The sequence below is a fragment of the Drosophila busckii genome, chromosome X (assembly GCF_011750605.1).
Source record: "Drosophila busckii strain San Diego stock center, stock number 13000-0081.31 chromosome X, ASM1175060v1, whole genome shotgun sequence".
In the NCBI taxonomy this organism is placed as follows: domain Eukaryota; kingdom Metazoa; phylum Arthropoda; class Insecta; order Diptera; family Drosophilidae; genus Drosophila; species Drosophila busckii.
In genome coordinates this window covers 14,755,797-14,777,530 of record NC_046608.1, presented here as the reverse complement: position 1 = coordinate 14,777,530, position 21,734 = coordinate 14,755,797, and the positions used below count along the sequence as shown (strand labels likewise).

Sequence of the window (21,734 nt, the reverse complement as noted above, 5' to 3'; positions counted from 1 at the left end):
CAGCGAGCTGTTGACAGAAATCGTTTACATTATTTTAGTACTTGGTACGCTTTAGGCATGCACTGCTTGAATAGCAGCAAGCGATAGCCGCACTGCTTGCTTAACATTTATGTTAGGCTTAACAGCTGCTGCATTTTAACATAACTTTTACATTGAAAAAACAAAAAACACAAGCACACATTAAAGCTGGACGCAGCCAACATTTTTATACACTTTGACTAGGGCATCGCACTAAGCACAGCTGTGTGTGCTAGTACTTTACATATTTTTTATTAAATATTGGGAAATAGAAAAGAGATGTGTGTTCTCTTTTATGTATGTGCTCTTATAGTCTCTCAAGCAGACGAACGGACATAGAGAGTTCTATAAAAATGTCAAAGTGCATAGGAAAAAATAAAGGAACAGACATTTTTGTCTGTATTAAATAAAACAGAGTTCAAGCTTAGTTAGTTTATTGAAATGAATTATGTTTTGCATATTTACCGCTTCGCGTCGACGTCGCTCTTGTTCGGCTCGCCGGAGATCGGCACGTTTGGCCGCAGCCCGATCCTGTGGGGATTGTTGAGCTGGTGAGTTCTGTCCTTGACTCGGGGATGCTTTAATGTCATCAACCCGAGAGATTTGCGGCTGTGCATCGTGCACACTTTTGCTGAAATGAAAAATGAAAATGAATTAAAAAATTCTGCAGTGAGAATTGAATGTTGGGCATTCCCACTTACCGCCCACTTTCCATGGGGCCCAATGGGGAGGCTGCCAGCACTGCGACAGCTGCTGATAATTGGGCTGCGGGCTGCCGCTCCGCCGCCTGCTGCTGCTGCCGCGTGTTGGGACTGCGCATTGCTGGCCTGATGTCCATTGCCGGCTGCGTTATGAGTTGAGCTAGCAGTGACGCTGCCGCTGCCGCTGCTGCTGCCGACGTGGCCGCTGTTGGCGCTATTGCTTTGATTGCTAGCGCCGGATGCGCTGGCAGCCCCCAGTAAGTTAGTGTTACTATTGCTGCTGCTCACAGCGTTAGTAAGAAGGCCACCAACGCCGGAGCTATTGATATTGCTTAAGCTACTTTGATTGAGGCATGCATTGGCGCTGGCGCTGGCACTGCCGCTGGCGTTGCTGCCGAGGGAAATGCTGCCGCCGCCGCCGCTGCCGCTACCGCTGCCCACACTGCTGGGCCCATTGCTGTGGTTCGAGTTGTTGCTGGTGGCAGCAACAGCCCCGCAGCTGCTGCCGCTTCCGCTGCTTGCGCGCGATGCCTCTTGGGCGCTGCTGGCGCGTTCTCTGTCCGCGCTGCTGCCATGTGTGGATTGTGTCGAGGCATTGCCGCTAGTGCTGCAGCCGCTGTTGCTGTTGCTGCCACCACCACCGCCGATTCCGCCGCTGTTGCTGCTAGCATTGCTGTTCGGATTCGCAAGGCTGGCCGCGGCATTGGCGGCACTCAGTGCTGCCACCGCAGCGGCAACGGCACTCTGCGCTGCCCCAGATGCCGAGTCAGAGGCCGCATGCCGATTTCCGGACGAGCTGGAGCTGGAGGAGGAGGACTTGTGATGCTTTCGCTGCTGCTCCTTTTCGGCAGCTTCCTTCTGATGCTTCTTCTCCTTCTCCGCGGCCTCCAGCAACTTGAGACGATCGCGTTCTTTGGCTTTGTTGCGGAATTGCTGGAACGAGTCCATGGCCGGCTTGGTCTTGCTCGATGTTGTCGCGGTGCTCTGCGGCGAGCTGGCCGAGGCCAGCGATGACCACGAGCTGGCGTTCTTCAGATTTGGCTCGGCGGCATTTTTGAACACCTGAGCGAAGCCGTGAGCATTGCGCTCATGCATTTTTAGTTCCGACGGTGATGGCTGCGGTGGCATCACCTTTTGATTATGTTGTTGCTGCTGCTGCTGCTGCTGCATCAGTTGCTGCTGCAGCTGCTTGTTGTCGGGCGGACTGGGCATCATGGACTCGATGGGCTTTGGTATAATAAGCATTTTATTGCCAGCCTGCTGCTGTGCAAGCTGCTGCTGTTGCTGTTGATGATGATGTTGCTGCTGCTGCTGCTGTTGTTGTTGTTGGTGATGATGTTGCTGTTGTTGTTGCTGCTGCTGCTGCTGTTGCAATTGCTGTTGCAGCTGTTGCTGCTGCAATTGCTGCTGCTGCAGCTGTTGTTGTTGTTGTTGTTGCTGCTGCTCGTTGTCCTTGAGCTTGTTACTGCTACTGCTACTGCCACCGCCACCGGCGCCGCCGCCGCCGCTGCTGTTGCCCATTAGACTGTCAAGGAATGATGACGGATTATCGAAGCCCGGCATGTTGCTAAAGTCTGGCACGTTGTAGCCATTGTTGTGCACTTGTTGCTGCTGTGCCTGCTGCCCGTGCGTGCCCAGCGGCTGCTGCTGTTGCTGCTTCTGCTGATAGGCCGCAGCCACGGCCATGTCCAGTGAGAATAGCGGATTGTTTAGCAGATGATTGCCATTCATGCCGGCGACATTTTCCGCTCCTTTCGACAGCAGCTCTGTCATGTAGTCCATTTGTTGCTGCTGCTGCTGTTGCAGTCCATACTGCTGCTGCTGTTGTTGCTGCTGCTGTTGCTGCTGCTGCTGTTGTTGTTGCTGTTGTTGCTGCTGCTGCTGCTGCTGCTGCTGCGCTGACTGTGACTGCGATTGTTGTTGCTGGTTGCCCGGTTGCTGCATTAAGTGTGCCTGGTGGGCCATTAAAAAGTTATCCGCATGCGATGATTTGCCCGTGGAGCTGGCGTTAAACTCCAGCGAAGCTAGCGACTGCTCCACGGGATCATCGAATTGCGGTATTTGCTTAAGGCCAGTGGCTAAACCCATGGCATCCAGGCCCACCCTCACGATTAATGAAGGAGGGTTGCTGATCATGTTGTTGTTGTTGCTGCTGCTGCTATTGTTGTTATTATTGCCGGCGCCGGCAATAGCAGCAGCATGTTGATCACCCAGCTCCGGCTGCTTGTGCAGATTACTAGCAATGCGAATGCCACCAATACCGCCGCCAGCAGCCGTCGCTGAGCTACTGTAAGCACCGCCGCCACCAGCAACACCCGGCTTGCCTCCACCAGCAGCAGCACCACCATACAGCTCATTGGCCGCCATGCCATTCTTATGATGCGACGAGGCATGCAACATGCCGCCGCCACCGCCGCCGCCGCCGCCACCAGCAGCAGCAGCTTGGGAGCCATAAGCGCCGCTAGCACCACCACCACCCGCTGACGTCTTATTGTTGTTATTATGCATAGATCCATGATTCTGATTGGCGAAGTTGGCGGCTAAACGATGCACAAATTGGAGAGAGTTAGTCACAATGCTTGGAGCTTTCCAATGCCATTCAATACTTACCGTTGCTTTGTATCTGCGCCAGCAACACCGGATCCACTACGTCCAGTGGAATCTGCATCGGAATACTCGGTGGGAGGCCGGCGGCCAGAGCCATTTGCAGGCTGGCGCTCAGACTTGAATTGGGGTTTATTACCTACACAACAGATGGGGGAGCAGAGCATGTTTGAGTGTGAACAATAGAAGAGCGCAAGACTCAGGCTGTTAACTAGCATAGATGCTAGATTCTGTTAACATTATGTTAGCAGCCTAACAGCCACAGCCACAGCTTGCAAATGTTGTAAGCATTTTTTGAATTGAAATAATTACTCACATTGCTTCCATTCGAATCACGTGACTTTTTCTTGCGTGGTGGCCGATCATCACCATCGCCTGTAAATTGTTATTAGTTGTAATAATATAAAACATACATATTAGTTGCTTGTTTTTCACATTGCTTAGTTTTAGGAAACGCAGGAAGTAGTGCTAGATTTAGATTTAGACTTAGACTTGTTTGTTTGTTGGTTTACTTGTGGAAATACCTCAGTTTGCTCAGTTTATCGTTTTTGTTCGTAGCTCGCGATCGCTGATACCAAATGTGAAGCAATTGTTGTATTGATCGGTGATCGGTGATCGCTGGGGCAGCCGCTCTTGCCTAACCGTTTTTCTCTAAAGTATGTTGCTGCAAATAAGAAGAAGACTGCTCGTTCGCTCGCTAGCAGACTCGAGGATTTGGGAGTAGTGGTAATGGGTCTTTGTGTGGGGTGCGTTGGGGGGTGGGGGGTGAAACCAAACCAACCAATTGTTATTTTCTTTTTGTTTGTTGTTGTTGTTGTTGTTCTTGTTCTTGTTACAGTTGTTGCTGTCAAAGTGCTTCAGTCGTTTTCATTAGCATATTTATGTAATTTTCATTTTGGTATTTTTTATGAACAAAAAATGAATTTCATTAAAAACACACAGTTTCTCTTTTGTTAATTTCTTTTCTTTTTAATAAACTTTTCTTTGTAATCCCTTTGCTTTCGTTTTTGTATTTGTTTCGTTTTTTTTTTGTTTTTTTTTTGTTTTTTCCATTTTAATAATTATTTAGTTTTTGTTGGTGTTGCTGTTACTTTGCATTTGTTGCATTTGTAGCTTGCTTGTTAAGACTTAATAAATTTATAATGTTCTTTGCTTTGTTTGTATTGCAGCTACTTTTAATATTAAATTTTTTTTACTATAAATGATTTAAATACATATATATATATACATACGTGTATATATATATATATATATATAATATGTATATTGGTGTATATATTTGTATAAATGTTTTTATGCATGACTTCGTTTCGTTTTCTTTCCTATATAAATTGTATAATTCTCATTAATGCTATAAGTACGTGTGTGCGTATATTAATTCAATTTGTTATTGCTGTTGTACCTGCATTTAGCTAAGACTTTTACTATGTATGTATATTTGCTTTTGTTTGTTTCATTTTCATTTTCATTTCCTTATTCGCTTCTATTCTTTTCTTTTGTTTTATGTTATTTTATATTTAATTTTATATGTTTTGAGATTGTTTTTGTTTGTTTGTATGTTCGAGTCTGTCTGTGTGTGTGTGTGTGTGTGTTTGTGTATTGTTGTGAATTATTTGAAACCAAAAATGCCATTTGTTTTTTAATATTTTACGTGTTTACGTTCATTTTTTATTTTTACAAGATTTTTGAGCGTGTTTACATGTGTTTATGTGTGTGTGTGTGTGTGTGAGTGTATGTTGTTTATATGTTGTTGTTTTGGTTTTACTTTTTATATAAATTATGATTAAACCTTTTATTTTTATTTTAATTTGTAGCTTTAACTAGATTTTAAACAAAAGTGACTTACATGGAAATTAGAAAACAATTTCAATTTTTAGGCATTGAAGTTTGCAGTAGCGGGGGAAAAGGGGAGCTTTCATTTAACAAGAAATATCTATTCATTTCATTAAAAAATATGTAAAAAAAAAAAAGTACTAAATTATAAATTAAAGAAAAAAAAATTGTTCGCGAATTCTTTCTTTTTTTTTATTATTATTATTTAACAAACAGCAAAACGCAATATTGAGAAAAACTAAACATATTCAATTAAAAAAAAAAACAAAATGTGTGTATGTGTGTTCTCTATATATTAAAAAGGCGTATATGTGTTTTATTTCTTTCTTTTTGTGTGTGTGTGTACGCAAAGCTGTTTTGTTAAAAATATACAAATGAATTTAATTCTCTACTTGACACTCATTATTTTAAGTAATTTTTGCGTTTTCTTTGTGTGTGTTTGTGTGTATGTGTGTGTGTGTTGAAATTGTTGTTATTGCTTTGCATTTATATCATTATTGTTTTTGTTGTTGCTTTAGTTAATATTTAAAAATTGCGTTTTGGTAATTGAATTTGAAATTTATTTAATGCAATTTGTTGTTTGTTTTTCTTCTCTCAACTGTTTTCTTTTTTTTATTCGCATTCATTTATAGTTTTTGTTTTTTTCTTTGCTTTTGTTCTCATTTTTTTTTTAACTTGAAAAAAACGTGCAAACAATGTGTAAAGGGGAAAGCCGACAGCCGAAAAATAAATAAAAAAATGCTTTTACAAATACATTTAATTATTTGTTTTCATCTCATACCTCTGATATATACATATATATATACATAGCTTTATGTATGCACATATGTATATGTGTATATAAACACACACACACACACATACATATATAAACATAATACAACATTACTTTCTGCATATATATATACTTTGTTTTGTTTAGGTTTATTATTTGTTTTTTTTTTCTGTATTTTTTTTTTTTTTTTTTTTTTTTTTGTTTGTGGTGTTGTGTTTGTTCCTCTTTGGGTTGCAGTCTGTCTCTAAGGTCACAGTCGGTCTGTCATCAGTTAACTATTTTTCATTTTTATATTTTATTTTTACTCTCTGGCTATCTCTCATCATTAGTTTAGTTTGTGACCCATGGGCGTTACGTAATTGCTTTGTCACTGTTTATAATAGTTGAAGTTGTTGTTTTAGTTTGAATACATTGTTTGTTTTTTTTTCATATACTATTTACACATTTACATAATAAGCAGGTAGTTAATAATTCCCGTTTGCCTGTGCAATTCTTCTGTTCCTTGCTCGAAACTAGCCTACAAATAGTTAAATACTATACATACTAACTTACAAGTTGATCAACTTATGTGTGAGTGTTGTGTGTGTGTGTGTGTGTGTGTGTGTGTGTATTTGTGTTGGAAGTTCATTTTTAAGCCTGATTCAAATTGTGGAAGCATTATTGATTAATAATCCCGTTTTGCCTGTCTGTCTGTCTGTCTGTCTGTCTGTCTGTCTGTGTATACAAACATATAAAATTAAAACATTGCTTATGTATATATAAGACACACATAGAGATCTCGATCGCCTGACAGCTAAACAAAATGCACTGCTTACAAATGCAAGCAGTGCAAACGGCAACAGCATTGCGCAAAAGCAAACTAAAGACAAATGCTCAAAAAACAAAAGGTTCAAGTCGCTTTACGTATGTACATATATATATTTGTGTTTGTGTTTGTGTTTGTGTGTGTGTGTGTGTGTGTGTAACATTGAATTTATCTACATACATACATCAAACATACATACAACCATTTATTTATTTATGCATGCATGCAACACTTAAACTCCTGCTCAATTTCGTCTAAAAAGCTTTTGATCTCTTACGTTCTCTTTCTGCTCTCTCCCTGTTGCTGCAGTTGTTGTAGTTGTTGTTGTTGTTGTTAACGTCGTCGTCAGCGTCGTTGATTGTTGTTGTTGTGGTTGTTCTTGTTGTTGGTTCTTTACGTATTTACGTAAGCACTTGTGGTTTAAAATAGTTTAGTTTCATTCAGTTTATTTTTCTTCGTCTCTCTTTCTTAATCTTACACATTGTCTGCAAGTGTATTTATTTTAATATCAATTTCAATTTCAAACATTTTTCATGTAAATTTGTTTCACATTTAAATGGTAAGTGGTAACTTGTTTTTGTTTGTAATTAGCATTAGTTTGGTTGATTGGGGTTTTCCATGTTGTTAACTTCTTTTTAATTGAATTTTTTGATTTGTAGCGTTATATGTATACAATATTTTATAGCATATAGAATATATATGTTTCTTTGTTGTATGCGGTGTATAAAAATCTTAAGCCCTATAAACTGTCTGTCCGAATGCAAAATATGTCGGAGCCTGTGTGCAGGTGTGTGTGTGTGTGTGTGTGTGAACCCCAAATAAGTAGGCAGCATACATGTTTGATTGTGTTTGATTGCAACTGCAATAGTTGACAAAAAGCTGGCTGACACGAAAGTAATCACAGTTGGGGTGTTCGTTCTAAATAATTGTATATGTATGTGTGTGCGTGTGTGTGAGCTACGTTTGATTATACGGACATTATTTGTTCATAAAGGTAGCTAATGAATGCTTCGAGTTGAATGAGAATTCTTATAAGCGAATTGAACAAATTGTTTGACTCTAATTGATTGATATACTAGTAGGCCATATAAATGGGAGGCATATGATTTAAGAGAGATTGTGTTTAGAATATTTTTATATGCGGTGCGCCTGGTGTAATATGAAAGTGAGTTTTTGTGGTTCTATTTATTACAATTTATATATATGCACTACTGATGATGATAAACATATACATAATAATCTTATGCTTTATAGAACTTTCGTTATTGCTTTTGTTTACATGCAGTTCTACTGCTTGCTCGCTTTTTAATGATTTTATAATAAATGGAGTGGCATTTTTTGTTTGTTTATTATTAATTATGTGTTCGTTTGTTTTTTATATTGATTGATTGATTGGTTGGTTGGTTGGTTGGTTAGATTGGTAGACTGGTTGTTGTTGTTGTTGTTGTTGGTTGGTTCATTTCTTTTCTTTTTCAGATTGGCTGCCCCCAATACACAATTGCTTCACGATTTTTTTCAGCAAAACTCTCATAATAATCATAATAATAATAAATGTTGATAATAATAATGGTGTTTTTTTTTTGTTTTTGATAGTTTCTTTTTTCTTTTTTTTTCAAAATACTTAAAAATAAATTAAAGCTTACTTGCGTAAGCCACAATTCTATGTATCATATTATAATTCTTGATCAACATAAGTGATTTGAAATTTGTTTCGTTTTTTTAGTACGTAAAAGACTTGTTGTCAATCAAACTAAATATATATGTATGTACATAAGCATACATACATATATTTATGCAAATGCATACACATATACATATATATATATATATATATATATTATATGCATATGCATATGTAATTAAATTAAACAACAAAACAAGGTTTCTCTCTTATGAATTTGTTGCTGTTGTTAATTCATCATTATAAATACAATTTGTTTAATACCTACAAATGCTTAAATAAAATATCTATTTGCATAATAAACATATATAATAAAGTATTATATATGCGTATAAACTAAACCTAGGCAATATTTATATATCATATAAACTTATATATATATTTGTATATATATAATATGCATATGTATATCATTTATATATAATAAGCAGTTCTGTATTTATTGTTGTTAATGTGTATGTGTGTGTGTGCATAAGTGTGTGTGTGTGTGTTTCTAAGATCTTTCTCTCTTGCGCCAATTGTTGCCAATTCGCTTGCATAACCAGAAATTTATGACAACAACAAGAATATCATGTATATGTATATGTTTCAACAATTGTCAAAAAATACAGCACAACAATTTGTTTAACAAATTCCAAATGCTGCACATTACCAAACAAATACACTAAATTGTAACTGTAAATTTACTCGACGTTTTATTTTGAGATTTTTATTTGAAATATGACAAAATACTTATTTTTTATATAAAAAAAAAAAATTATAAAGCGTTGAACCCAAAGTTATTTTAAAATTTATTTTTTTTTTTTTCGTGTTTTTGTTTAATTTTGGGTTTTTATATAAAAACGCATATTGCACTTTTGTCGTGAACTTTGTTCTTAGTGTTCCTTTCTCCTTGCACTACCTCCATAGCAAAAAAATATAAATACATATATTAAAAAAAAAGCGTATTTATTTAAATTATTGTTGAAGTTATACATAAGTTGGCAACAAAATTGTATGAGAGGAGCAAAGTGATCAATGACTAAAGCGGACGCTAACAAACACACGCACACACACACTAACGAACACACACACACACACACAGCTGTTGAATATTAATGCTATTAAAATACGCTTTGTTAATATGTAATTCAAATATATAAATTATGTGAAATAGTTGAATATTAATAGAAGAACAACAAAACAACGCTGCACTAAAAGCGCGATAATTTACAGTGAACTCTCGCTATTACTAATATATATATAAATACATATATATATGTATATTTGTTATTACATCTTGACCTACGTTTGTTTTTTTTCTCTTATTTTCCATTCATTAATTCCATACACAACTGTACACGCTCTCCTACTAATTAATTGATTTGCTTTGATCTAGAACTTTACAATTTAAACTTAAACGCAATGTCTACACATGTGTGTGTGTGTGTGTGTGTGTGTGTGTGTGCATGTCTGAATAATAAACTAATGTATAGAACCCACACTGTAGCAATTAAAAACTAAACTTTGCTCACTCTCACTCTCTCTCTCTCTCTCTCAATGCTCTCTTATGCATTTCATTGTGTGTGTGGGTGTGTTTGTGTGTGTGTGTGTGTGCTTCAGTTTTGACTAACATGATATTACAGCTTACATTTAAAATTATAAAAAAAAAGAATATCTATAGTAATATTTAAAAACAAAAAAATCTATTTGAATCCGCTTGTTTGTATGCAAATGTGTGTGTGTATGTGTGTGTGTGTATCTGTGCATGTGTTTATTCAGTTTATATTATTGCTTTTTATATATAAAGATATATATACATAGACATATACATATATATACAAATATATATATATACATACATATGTATATAGAGAGAGTTTAAGGGCTTGGATTAAAAAAAAATAATATATATATATATATATATATATATAGAAAAATATATATATATACATATGGGTGTGTGTGTGTGGGAATATAAACAAAAACAAACAAAGAGAAAACGGCGTCCTAACCTGCTTCACTGTCGCTCGAGTCACTTGAACTGCTATCACTCGAACTCGATGACGATGAATCGCTGGAACTGGAACTTGATGATACGGGATTCGTTGGTTGCACAGCCTCGACTTTGCTCGATGTGCTATCATCTGTAAGCAGTTGATCATGTTTAGGATTCGCAATTCAATTAAATGTTTAGTTTATGTTTATACAAACCTTTCTTGGCTGTTTTCTTGCTGGCGCCCAAATGGGTGGTGACGTCTTGTAAACGCTTTTCCAGCTCTTGTTTCTTCTCTGCCATTTGCTCATCCTTTGATTTACCGGAAGGCTTTTTATCTGCAAAGTGTTAAAATGTTCGATACATATATTAGGATATATTTGTTATTGAAGAAACGATGCTAGATATTTGTATATATAGAGAGCTGGGCATGCATAATCATCGAGAAGTTCGAGAAATTGAAGGAAAGCAAAATAGACAGAGATAGAGTGCTAGATGGCGAGCGAGAGAGTAAGATATAGTTTGATGCGAGTGTGAAAGAGATAGTTGATGGGCAATACGTAAGCAAGCGAGATGGCATGATAGATAGAAAGAGAGCGAGCATAGCGATGAGTTGAGATAGTTTTGGATTGTCAATTATTTTACAAAAAAACAAATACAGTGCACACTCGCTTTATACTTTTGAAGTACGAGAGAGTGTGTTTATTGTTTTATTTGCAAAATAGTTGAAGCTTTTTTTTTCTATGCAGCATGCACTGTACTTTTTACTTTACTCGTCGTCTCTGTGTTTATGAAAATAATAATAGATTATGTAAAAAACACAAACGAATATTCATTTGAGCAAACAAACAAATCAAATGAATTTGCGTTTTTGTTTTATGCTTTCAAGCAATGAAAGTACTTTCAAAATTGCTGTAATAGTAGTAATAGTAGTAGTAGTAGTAGTAGTAGTAGTAGTTGCAATAGTTTAGCTAACTAAACATGGACCACTATATAAAATATGTATAACGCGTGATTTAAATGAAAAACAATTTGCTTCTTTTTTTAAAACAAACTAAAAACAGACTAATCAAAATCATAAGCATTTCTTCTTTGTTTGCAGCCGCGTAAACAACATAATTTTCGTTTGTCAACTTTAACGTTTTGTTTAAAAGTAAGTTTTTGTTTGTAGTTGGTTACTGTTGTAGTTGAATTGACTGTTTTAGTTGTTGTTGTTGTTGTGGTCTCGGTTTAGTTACAAACTTACAATATGGCTTACGTGTTTTTTTGCGCAAACACGACGCCACATAGCTTTCAAGCTCGCGCAGCGTCGACGGCTTCAGTGTCTCGAAATCGATCTCAATCTCATCCGGATTGGAGTCGCGCAGCGATGGTTCCCGATTCTGTATGATGTGCACCACTCGCCCCAATTTGTCACCTGTGGGGTCATCAGCGAAATGGATGGAAATGGGAGAGATCGATCAGTAAACTTTTGATAAATAAAAACTTGTTCGATCGATCGATCGATGGATCGATTGCTTACCAGGCAACTTGTTAATATCCAAGGAAAGCTGTCGCTTCTCATCATAGGACATGGGCTTGGCGGTGTCCTCCTCCTCGGAATCAAAGTTCATCACCTGGCTGGGCTTCTTTTTGCTGCTGCCGCGCGCATTGCTAGCACCACTGGCAGCACCGCCCGCGCCAGCACCAGAATTGCCACTACTGCTGCCCTTGGTGCGCTTGTTGCTGCCGCTGCCAGTGGCGTTGCCGCCGGCGCCACCAGCTGCACCCGCACCAACGCCCGCCGCACCAGCAGCCGCACTGCCCGCCGCACCACTTGCGCCCCCACCAGAGCTGCCCTTAGCGCCGCGCTGTCCTTTCGATTTAGCACCTTTACCACTGCCACTGCCCGCACCACTGCCCGCGCCAGCAGCCGCGCCCGCAGCCAAAGCGCCGGCCAGTGCGCCGGCTCCCGCTTTGCCACCGCCCGCTGGCACGCCCGTCGCATTAAGTCCGCCTCGATAGCCCGCACCGGCGGCGTTACCAACACCGGGCATTCCCATCGCGGCCATGTCGTGGAATCCCCCAACACCGCCGCCAACGCCGCCCATACCGGCGAGTCCTGCACCACCGGCACCCACCAAACTGTTCGTTAGCAGCGCCGACAAATTGGCACTGGCTGCGCCCGCTGCGTTCATTGCCGCCATATTGGGTGGCATGCCACCGATGCCCGCATGGGCTGCACTGACAGCGTTTGCCCCATGGCCATGATGACCGCCACCGGCGGCATTCACAGCGTTGTTCGCACTGCCACCAATGCCGCTGATGATCGCATTGTTAGCGCCGCTGTGGCCAATGTGCTTCTTCTTCTCCTTGAGTTTCTTTTTGGCCTTCTTTTTGGCGGTGGCCTCCTCGACCAGTTTCCGTATCTCCTCCTGCAGTCCGAGCAGCTTCGACTCGAGCATCTTCAGCTTGGCGCTTCGCTCCTCATCCGAATTGGATTCGATTTCCGTGTCACTGGAATCGTCGCTGGATGAATCGCTGGCATCATGCTTTGAGTTGCTATACGAGCCATGATGGTGGTGCGACGAATTGCCCACCGGCTCATCGGGTATGTTGGCGTAGCGCATCTCGAACACATCCTGCAGTTTACGGCCCATCGCAACGACATCATGATCTGGCGGATTGTATTTGTAACAGTTGGTGAATATTAATCGCACATCGGCAGCAAATTCCGGTGCGCTTTTGTATTCTCGATTGTCCATTTTACGCTTGACCGTGCCCAGATCCATGGGCTTCTTGATGATGTCGTGATAGTCGTGCAGCCCAAGCAGCTCCGCATCCACCGGCTTGTAGAAAGGCCAGGCATAGCCCGAATGCTTTTTCGAGAAAAGCTCCTTGAGTATCTCGTTGCATGACTTGAGTGCGTCCGATAGTTTCTCCTTGTTCTTACCACTCGGTACACCAACGCTGCCGGGGCCACTGGCCACCATTCCGGGCACGCCAGTGGCTCCCAGTGGCGACATGGGATAGCCGGAGCCCTGGAATGTAAGATCCTGTTTGGTCAATTAAGATCGTTATCGTTATCATTCATCGATTTTTCGTGGTGGTGGTGTTGTTGTTGTTGATGTTTGTGGTGTTTTGGTTGTTTGTAGTTGTAGTTGAAGTTGTTGTTGTTGTTGGTGGTGGTGCAATGACATAAAACGATTGACGATTAAACGTGGATGAGTCGCATAACGGTGAAGCAAATACAAACAAGAAAGAAAAACAAAGCAGACGGCAATGGATTAGCAATTAATATTCATAATTCATGTCTTGTACATACAGCGACGAGTAATCGATAGTTATCGATTTCAAAGTTATATACCATACATACATCCGTGAACTATTCACATACAAATATATATATATATACATGTCTGTCGAAATGAAGTCGTAAATTTCTTTCTTTTAATTCGAGCATTTTTTTTATAGCATTTGTTGCTAAATTAAAGCTATAACTCTTTCTACCGATACATGCATATATATATTGTATATATAAAAAGGTCATCCTTAAATATTATAAGCGTAAAAGGCAAATGCAGCGTTTTTATTTCAATATTGTTAATTATTTTTTTTTTTTTAATATTGCATAATGTATTGTGTTGGTGCGTGCGTGTTTAACTGTGTGTGTGTATGTATGTGTGTGTGTGTGTAAATAAATAAATAAAAACAACTACAAAAAAGAATGTAATATATTAAAACTATATTTTTAGTTTGTGCGTTACTCAATTTCAAAATTGTTTTTCAACTCAACTCAGTGATTCTCAGTGTAGCTACTGATTTTGCCTCTTAGACTCATATTGCACACACACACACATATACACGTACACGTACACGTACACGTACACGTACACGTACACGTACACATACACACTCTCACAGTCTGACACTCAGTTGGAGTTAAATAAAAACGTCTGTCTGTGGATTTGCCTCTTACCTTCTTGCCAATTACCTGACGATTTGATTCCCTTCGCGTCGCTATTTTGGCCGCTTTGGAGTCCATCTGGGCATAGGGCGATTCAAAGGCGTTCGCTGTGGGCGTGGTCGTGTCCGCCTTTCGCTTGACGCCCTTCTTCATTTTCGCCGGCTGCTGTGGGGGCAGCACCGCATCAACCACCCCCACTCCCGCCGCACTATTGACATACGCTTGCACCGCATTGGCGGCATTGACAGCCGCTGCCGATGTGGATAATGAGCCAGCGCCAGCACCGCCAACGCCTGCGGCTCCCGCCTGTTGGTGCGCGGCAGCGGCAACAACCGCCGCATGCGCGGCAGCCGCAGCCACAGCAGCTGCATTGCCATCGAGCAGGGAGCTATTGTTTAGAGTGGTCTGTCCAGAGCTGCCATAGGCATTCGCCGCTCCGCCCTGTGGCTGCTGTAACAGACTGGCCATGGCGGCATTTAAGGCGGCTGCATTCTCCGATAGATTAGTGGCGGTCGTTGTGGTATTTGTGCTACCGGGCACCGTATGCGGTGGCATTGTGCTAATCGGTGGTATGGACGGTGCAACGCCTCCAGCTGTCGATGAAACCGCTCCACCCATGGCTGACAGGGGACGTGCCGCAGCTGATCCTAGACCGGCCGTTGTGGGCGTCGCTACAGCTGAGTTCGGCAGCCCCGACATGTTCGCCAACGGTGTGCTCTGCGCTGATTTTCCGCCCGCCGCTGCCGCCGCCGCAGCGGCAGCAGCTGCTGCAGCTATACTGGCTGCCGATGAGGCAGGTGTTGTTGCAGGTGTGCTGGCGTTATTGGCAACGCTACTGTTCGCTGACTTGGGGGTAGCAGGCGCTCGTTGTTTCTTCTTGCCGCCTTTGGCTGTTACCGGCTCCAGTTCGAGCTCCTCCTTGGGCATGGACTCGATCTTTTGCAGAAAGACCTTTTCAAGCGTTTGGGCCATCACAACCACATCCTCGCCGGGCTTGTTATACACATAGCAATTGGTGAACATCGTATTGAAATCATGTATCGCCTCCTTGGCTGACCAATAGTAATTGTTCTCCAAGCGCTTTTTGATGGTGCCCATATCCATGGGTTGTTTGATGATCTTGTGATAATCGGGCAGGTTTAATTTCTTTGCATCGACCGGCTGTTGAAAGGGCCAAGAGAAATGATGCTTCCAGATGACCTTCATGACAGTTTTTATCAAATATTGCAATTGATTCGTATTGCGTCCGGGTCGATCCTGTGGCGGCACAACCGGTGGCTGTACAATGCCATTTATGGGCTCCACTGGAGGCTCATACCGTGGCGGTGGTTCGTTGGATGACATTGTTGCTGTTGCTTTTACTGTTACTGCTGCTGTTGCGTTTTGTTGTGGTGTGGCTTTAGCTTCTTATGGTTGTAATCAACTGTAGTTGCTATTGCTGCTGCTTCTAATGTTGGTGCTTCTGCTTCTGCTGCTGCTGTTGTGGGTGTTGATCCAAACTGCTGCTGACTGAGACGGCCGACGCACATACACACGCACGCACACACACACCAACGCCAACACGCACACGCCTGGGGCCGTCTCGTCACGTAAGCGTCCGTCCCACCCCCCAGACGCCCTCTCAGAGCCGCCTGCTGCTGCTGCTGCTGTGGCTGCTGCGGTTGTTGTTTTTGCTTTTACTGCTATTATTGCTGCTCCTTCGATACTTGCTGCTGCCGCTGCTGCCTTGACTGCTGCAGCTCCTTTGCTGGCCGTTGTGAAGCACAGCGTATGTCAATAATGTTGTTGGTAATCTAATTCCTCTTGTTGTTGCGAATATTTGTGTGCGTTGCATGCTCGGCCAATTTGTTGTCAACTGCAATTGAAAGAGAATTTCTTAATTAAATATATTCAATAACAATTTCGCACAACTCTATTTATATTATTTACCACCACAGCTGCTGTAGCTGAAAATGTCCTTTACTTTTTTATGCGTACAATCTGGACACTGTTAACATTTTAATGCCTCCTTTATTTTCTTCTCACTATCTTTCTCGGCCAAACTCTCTTTTTACTATTTTGTTGGGAGCGCGTTTGTGTTTTAATATGTTGATGATAGCTTTAATTAGTGTGCTTATGTAGTATTTTTTTTTTAATATTTGTAGTCACTGTCTCTCTTTCTCTCTCGTGGCTGCTTGTTCTCAATGTGAATTGTTTGTTGGTCCAGGCGCTTTGTCAAGCAAGGAATCTGTATTTGAACAAAATAAAAGAAATAATGAATAACAAATTAAATGCAATACAATTTATATGCTCAGAGTAGATATGCATTGGCTATTGTTAATTGTCTATCGTTATTATTATTGGTTTTCTCTTGCTTCTCTTTCTATTTATCTTGTCAACACTTGGCTTGTTGCCGGTAATATTGGCGCATTTTATTCACAAAATTGTTGCAACACACACACACACACACATTCGAGCATTCCAAGCGAAACGTGTGATAAGAGCGCGCGCGCAAAAAACACATTTCATTATTTGTTACATAAACAACAAAACGAGCAGTTGAAATAAACAAATACACACACACACGTACACAGATACAGGCATACACAAATGCATATGCACAACATTCAAGTGCTGCGAAATGTTGTTTGTTTTTTTTTTTGCTTACTATTTTGCATCTGCTTCGCATTTTGCATCTATGACAATTTTCATTTCTTAAAAACACACACACACAGGCACAGAGACGTTTTAGTTTAGTGCGTTTGTATAAAGCTGCAGCTGCTGCTGCTTCTTCTTCTTCTACATCATGTTTTTTTTATATTACGCTTTGGCTTGGCCTTTATTTTACTTGTTTTTTTTTTCAATGCATTTACATGTGTATGTGTGTAGTTACTTTGCCGCCGTTTTGGCACTCAACACTCGCAACAACAGCAGCGGCAACTGTGTATATGTGTATTAATCCGTATGGAGCGGCGAGACAATTTTTCGAAGTTCGAAATATTGTCAAGAGTGAGAGCGCGCGTCACACACACAAACACACACTATCATATATAGAGCTGTCTCGCTTGCACTCACACACACACATGCACGCGTTCAGTTTGTCTGGCTTTGAAATTTATGTTTTGCCAGTTGCAATTACACAATCTATATTTATGAAACGAATTAATTTATATAAAATATAATATTGGAAAGAAATACATACAAAATATGCATAAACAGAACACATGGCCTAAAATGCACAAAACATTTGGGCATGCTTATGGTGTGACGGACGACACGCCTGTGTATCGGAGAGAAATTCACCACTGTGTATATTTGTAGCTGCTGCCAACTTAACTTGGTTATGTTACGTTCCCCCAGCAACAACAACAACAACAGCAGCAGCAGCAGAAGCAATGGCAGCAGCTGTAAAGCACACACGCCTGTAGTATGATTCATGCCGTAATAAACTTCTTTGTCTGTTGTTGTTGCACATTACAACAACAAAAACGGCAAACGAGTAATTTTTTCCTTTTTTTTAAACACCCTCACACACAACATTCTGACTATAATGATGACAAAGAGCGGGCACTGGTAGTATGCACGTACAAATATGCGTGTGTGTGTGTGTGAAGCGGCGATGCGGAAAAAAGCTTTGACGGCCGCCAAAATGACACTAAGTACAACTTAAAACACGCGTTGCATTTAAAATATCACACAAGTGAAATTTCCAGTTTGCACAGTGGTCAATTTTAATTAATTTTTTTTTTTTTCAACATATCCCAACGTGCGTAATGCACATACATACATACAAGATAATGTATGTATACATATGTATATTTTTTCTTCTTTTATCTACATGCATATTGCCGGCCGGCACACAACAATCGTCCCCGCTTTGATATCTATTCCAGAAAAAGCAACATAGTTAAGTTGTATTAAATATACAATAACAGATCAAAATATACAAAAAGAAAGGATAAATATAATACATACATAAATAAAAGAACTAACGTGAGTGCAAGTCGCTGGTCAAACATGCCGCTATGTATATGTATGTATACACTCTCCCAACAAAACAAAACATTAACTGGCGGCAACACACATATACAGAGAGTGCGCTCAAGAGAAAGAGAGCGAGCACGGAACCGAAAAGCAAACGTGGGTTGTAATTATGTAGTACAGTAGACACGACTTTGAGTTTGCAGCAAAAATTTCAACTTCACGTTGAGAGCGCGTGAGCGAGAGCAAGAGCGTAACGTTCGGAGCTGTAGCTGTGGTTCGGCTACGTATGTAACACATACACACACACACATGGTAAATGTGTGAATTCAAGGCAAACACGATGACGTCGAGTAAGAAGAAGAAAATAAAATGAACAGCAACAGCAATGGCATGCATATATTCTGACTTTTAAGTGTGTGGTTCAAGGAGGTGGGGTGGTGCTTGGTGGGCTGGTTGATTGGTAACAATATAATGATCGTTGCCTTTTTAGCGCCAGACGGCAACTATTCGTAAATAAATAAAACTTTTTAAGCCACCTTATTATTAGAATTATTTTATATTTTGCTAAAGAGAAGCAAAGAAACCTAGCAAAGTTTATCAACAAAGGTCACAAAAAAGGTTCTTTATTTTGTTTTTAATACATTATTCAATTCCGGTAAAATTTTGTTTATTCAATAATATTAATAAGTTTTGCAAATAAATTTACAGTTGCGTGCACTTGAACTACAAGTTACAAAATAAATTTATTTAAATAAATTTATAATACACAAGTGATCCCACCATACACAAGAGCATTAGCAATTCTATGAGATAGAGCGAGACAACAACAACAACGCAAACGTACAAATGCAAATATGGCGGCACGAGACCCGCAAGAGAGAGAGAGGAGTACAAAATTTATATATTTTTTGCTTGTATTGCATGTCGCTTTTTCGATTACAGAGTTCGAAAGTGAAAAGCAAAAAAAAAGGCAGAGGCGGCAAAAGGCAGCAGCAGCAACTGTTATTGTTGCTGTAGTTGTATCTGCAAGTATGTATGTATGTATGTTATGCCGACAGCGAAACGCAAGTAAGCAACCAACAAAAACCATAATAAGAGTCCTCTGTCGAAGAGAGCGAGAGAGCGGCGGTGACAGTCGGGAATGCGCTTGGCCCTCCTCAGAGTGAATATAAATCGTGCTAATAGTGGCACGAATTTAAAGCCGGTTTAATACATCTATACACACGCACAACCACAACAATAGATATATGTAAATACATATGCATGTATATGCAGTTTCTGCTGCTGTAACAACAACAAATGCTTAGTGGTTACTCAATTTCAATCCCAAAAACTATCAATGAAATATGTTTTGCTTAATGCAAATATATATACGCACATAGATACTAGGAAATCTTTAAATTGCAAGTAAAAAAAAACAAAGTTGCATCATAATAAACAAATTGCGCGCCAAATGCAGCAATCCTGAAACTTGCAATTTAATTTGATGCGAATTTATTTTTTATATAAAGTTTACGACGCTCGATTGCAAAACACACGCAATAGGCAAATTTTAATGCATTCGTACGCATGTAAACAATGACTTTGCTTTAATTTGGCTGCTTATATATATAATTGTTGCATTAACAACAAAGTGATTTAAATTTAAGGAATTGTGTTTGTTCATTCAAATCATACTGAATCGATAAACAAGCATTTGGCTTGCGTTTGATTAGAGCCTGAATTTTTGTAGCTACAGTACGACATTGGTAGAAGGGGGAGGCAAGCGCGTCGCTGTCTTGTGGGGCATGCGCCACGTGCGCTCAACGCACCTTTTTTACTTTAAATGTTTATATATGTATATGCTTTTGTTTTTAACACACTTTTTCAACTCACATTGTTAATAAAAAAGAAATATCCATAAAAAGCAGCGGAAAATATGATGCTGCTGTTGTTGTGGTAATTGGGGTATCCGATATTGGTGTTTGTTTACAGTATCCTTCTGTATTTGTTGTTTAAATTTTAATAATTTACTTCGACGTTGTTGCTGTTATTGCAGTTGTATATAAGTATGCATATATACATGTATTTTTTGTATAATTTTTTATAACGATTACAACAAGCAAACTGTAAATTCTACACAATTGTTAACGTGTGTAACTGCAAAAAAAAAGCCAACAAATGCATTAATATACATATATACACACACACACACACACACACGCACGCGCGCGTCTCGATATTGTTGCTATATATTTATGCATTAATACGAGAAAGCAAATTGAACAATAACAAAAATTCAAACATGACGTAGCGTGGCGCTTTAGTTGATAAACGTACGACGAGGGAGAGGCGAGAACGTTAACTCAAAACGTAAGCGGCTTACGACGAACTACGCGGCTACGTCATACGCTAAAAATCGGCGGCAGTAGCAGCGGCAAACCAACGTAATGCATACACATATATACGAGCACAAACACATGCAAGCACGCAATGGCTACATAATGTTAATGTTAAAACACGTCCGTACGAAATAATAATACAAAATTTATTTATGTTTCATGAGCATATATTAAAAATTAATTTTAACCGTAGTATATTCAAAGCCAAGTGAAACTTTAGCGCGTTTGCGTATTTAATTTGCATATGTGTGTGCATATACTTATATACATATATATGTATATATTATTTTGTTAATACTATTCACTGCCATTTGCTGCTGCTAAACGCACACAAACACATCATACAACACACAGAGACAGATAGCGCTGCTTCTTCTTATTTTTTTGTAGTGCTCTGGTTGCGCTGTTCGTTGCCACCACCACCAAAAAAAAAAAAAAGCAAAATGAAAAAAAAAAAATGTCATGTCCATTGAAGTCTCACATTTTTCAAATGAATTTTTTGGCGCAAATTTCATTGTATTTCATATATATTTTAATTGAAATTAGCGCGTCTTATATTTAGTTAACACTTTATTAACATTTTATATAATTTTTGCCAGTTTTTACCACAATTTTTAGCAATTTCTACACACCGATATACGTACGCGCTACAATTTTCGACATACGCGCGTTTCTTGTGAGTAGCCGTCGTTGTCGCCATCAAATATACAAAAATTTTTCGAAATTACTCAAAATGCGAATACATATACACACATACACATACACAAAACACTAGTAAGTGAAGAGAGCGCGACTCACGCGTACATCGGCGGCGATATAGTGGTACTATTCACACACAAGGCATATCTGGTATGCGCGCAAATGCAATAAGCATACTATTGCTGAGAGAGAGTCTTAAGAGCGCGAGAGCGTAGCGTCCACACATTGTATGCGTATGTGTGCAAGATTATTCGAAAGCGTCGCTGTCTATATAGTGGTGGTGGTGGGCAACTGCTGGTGGTGAATATTCTATATTCACACACACATGCATACATATGGAATGTATGATATGG

The 21,734-nt window shown here is 39.8% G+C and overlaps 1 protein-coding gene across 13 annotated transcripts; it reads right to left on the bottom strand.

Annotated features, from left to right (window-relative positions):
• Positions 1-520: 520 nt before the first annotated feature.
• LOC108606559 (homeotic protein female sterile) lies at positions 521-21,357 on the bottom strand. 13 transcript variants are annotated; one of them, XM_033294584.1, is made up of 12 exons: positions 21,289-21,353; positions 20,177-20,440; positions 16,268-16,565; positions 14,351-16,193; positions 11,915-13,427; positions 11,639-11,809; positions 10,611-10,730; positions 10,412-10,543; positions 3,640-3,698; positions 3,330-3,462; positions 720-3,259; positions 521-649 (listed from the first exon to the last, which is right to left on the bottom strand). In XM_033294584.1, the coding sequence occupies exons 4-12, from the start codon at positions 15,680-15,682 to the stop codon at positions 608-610; spliced, it is 6,042 nt and encodes a 2,013-aa protein (XP_033150475.1). In that variant the 5' UTR covers positions 15,683-16,193; positions 16,268-16,565; positions 20,177-20,440; positions 21,289-21,353; the 3' UTR covers positions 521-607. The 13 variants fall into 13 exon arrangements, with proteins under 13 accessions (XP_033150475.1, XP_033150478.1, XP_033150479.1 ...); XM_033294587.1 differs by having other exon boundaries at positions 11,651-11,809; XM_033294588.1 differs by having other exon boundaries at positions 11,915-13,412.
• Positions 21,358-21,734: the final 377 nt, after the last annotated feature.

Excerpts from the sequence above, each read along its gene's own strand:
- LOC108606559 (XM_033294584.1), bottom strand. The coding sequence starts at position 15,682 with ATGTCATCCAACGAACCACCGCCACGGTATGAGCCTCCAGTGGAGCCC. Across the intron at positions 10,544-10,610 it reads CAAGAAAACAGCCAAGAAAG|ATGATAGCACATCGAGCAAA; the intron begins GTTTGTATAAAC and ends AACTGCTTACAG. Across the intron at positions 3,260-3,329 it reads GGCGCAGATACAAAGCAACG|CCGCCAACTTCGCCAATCAG; the intron begins GTAAGTATTGAA and ends TGCATCGTTTAG.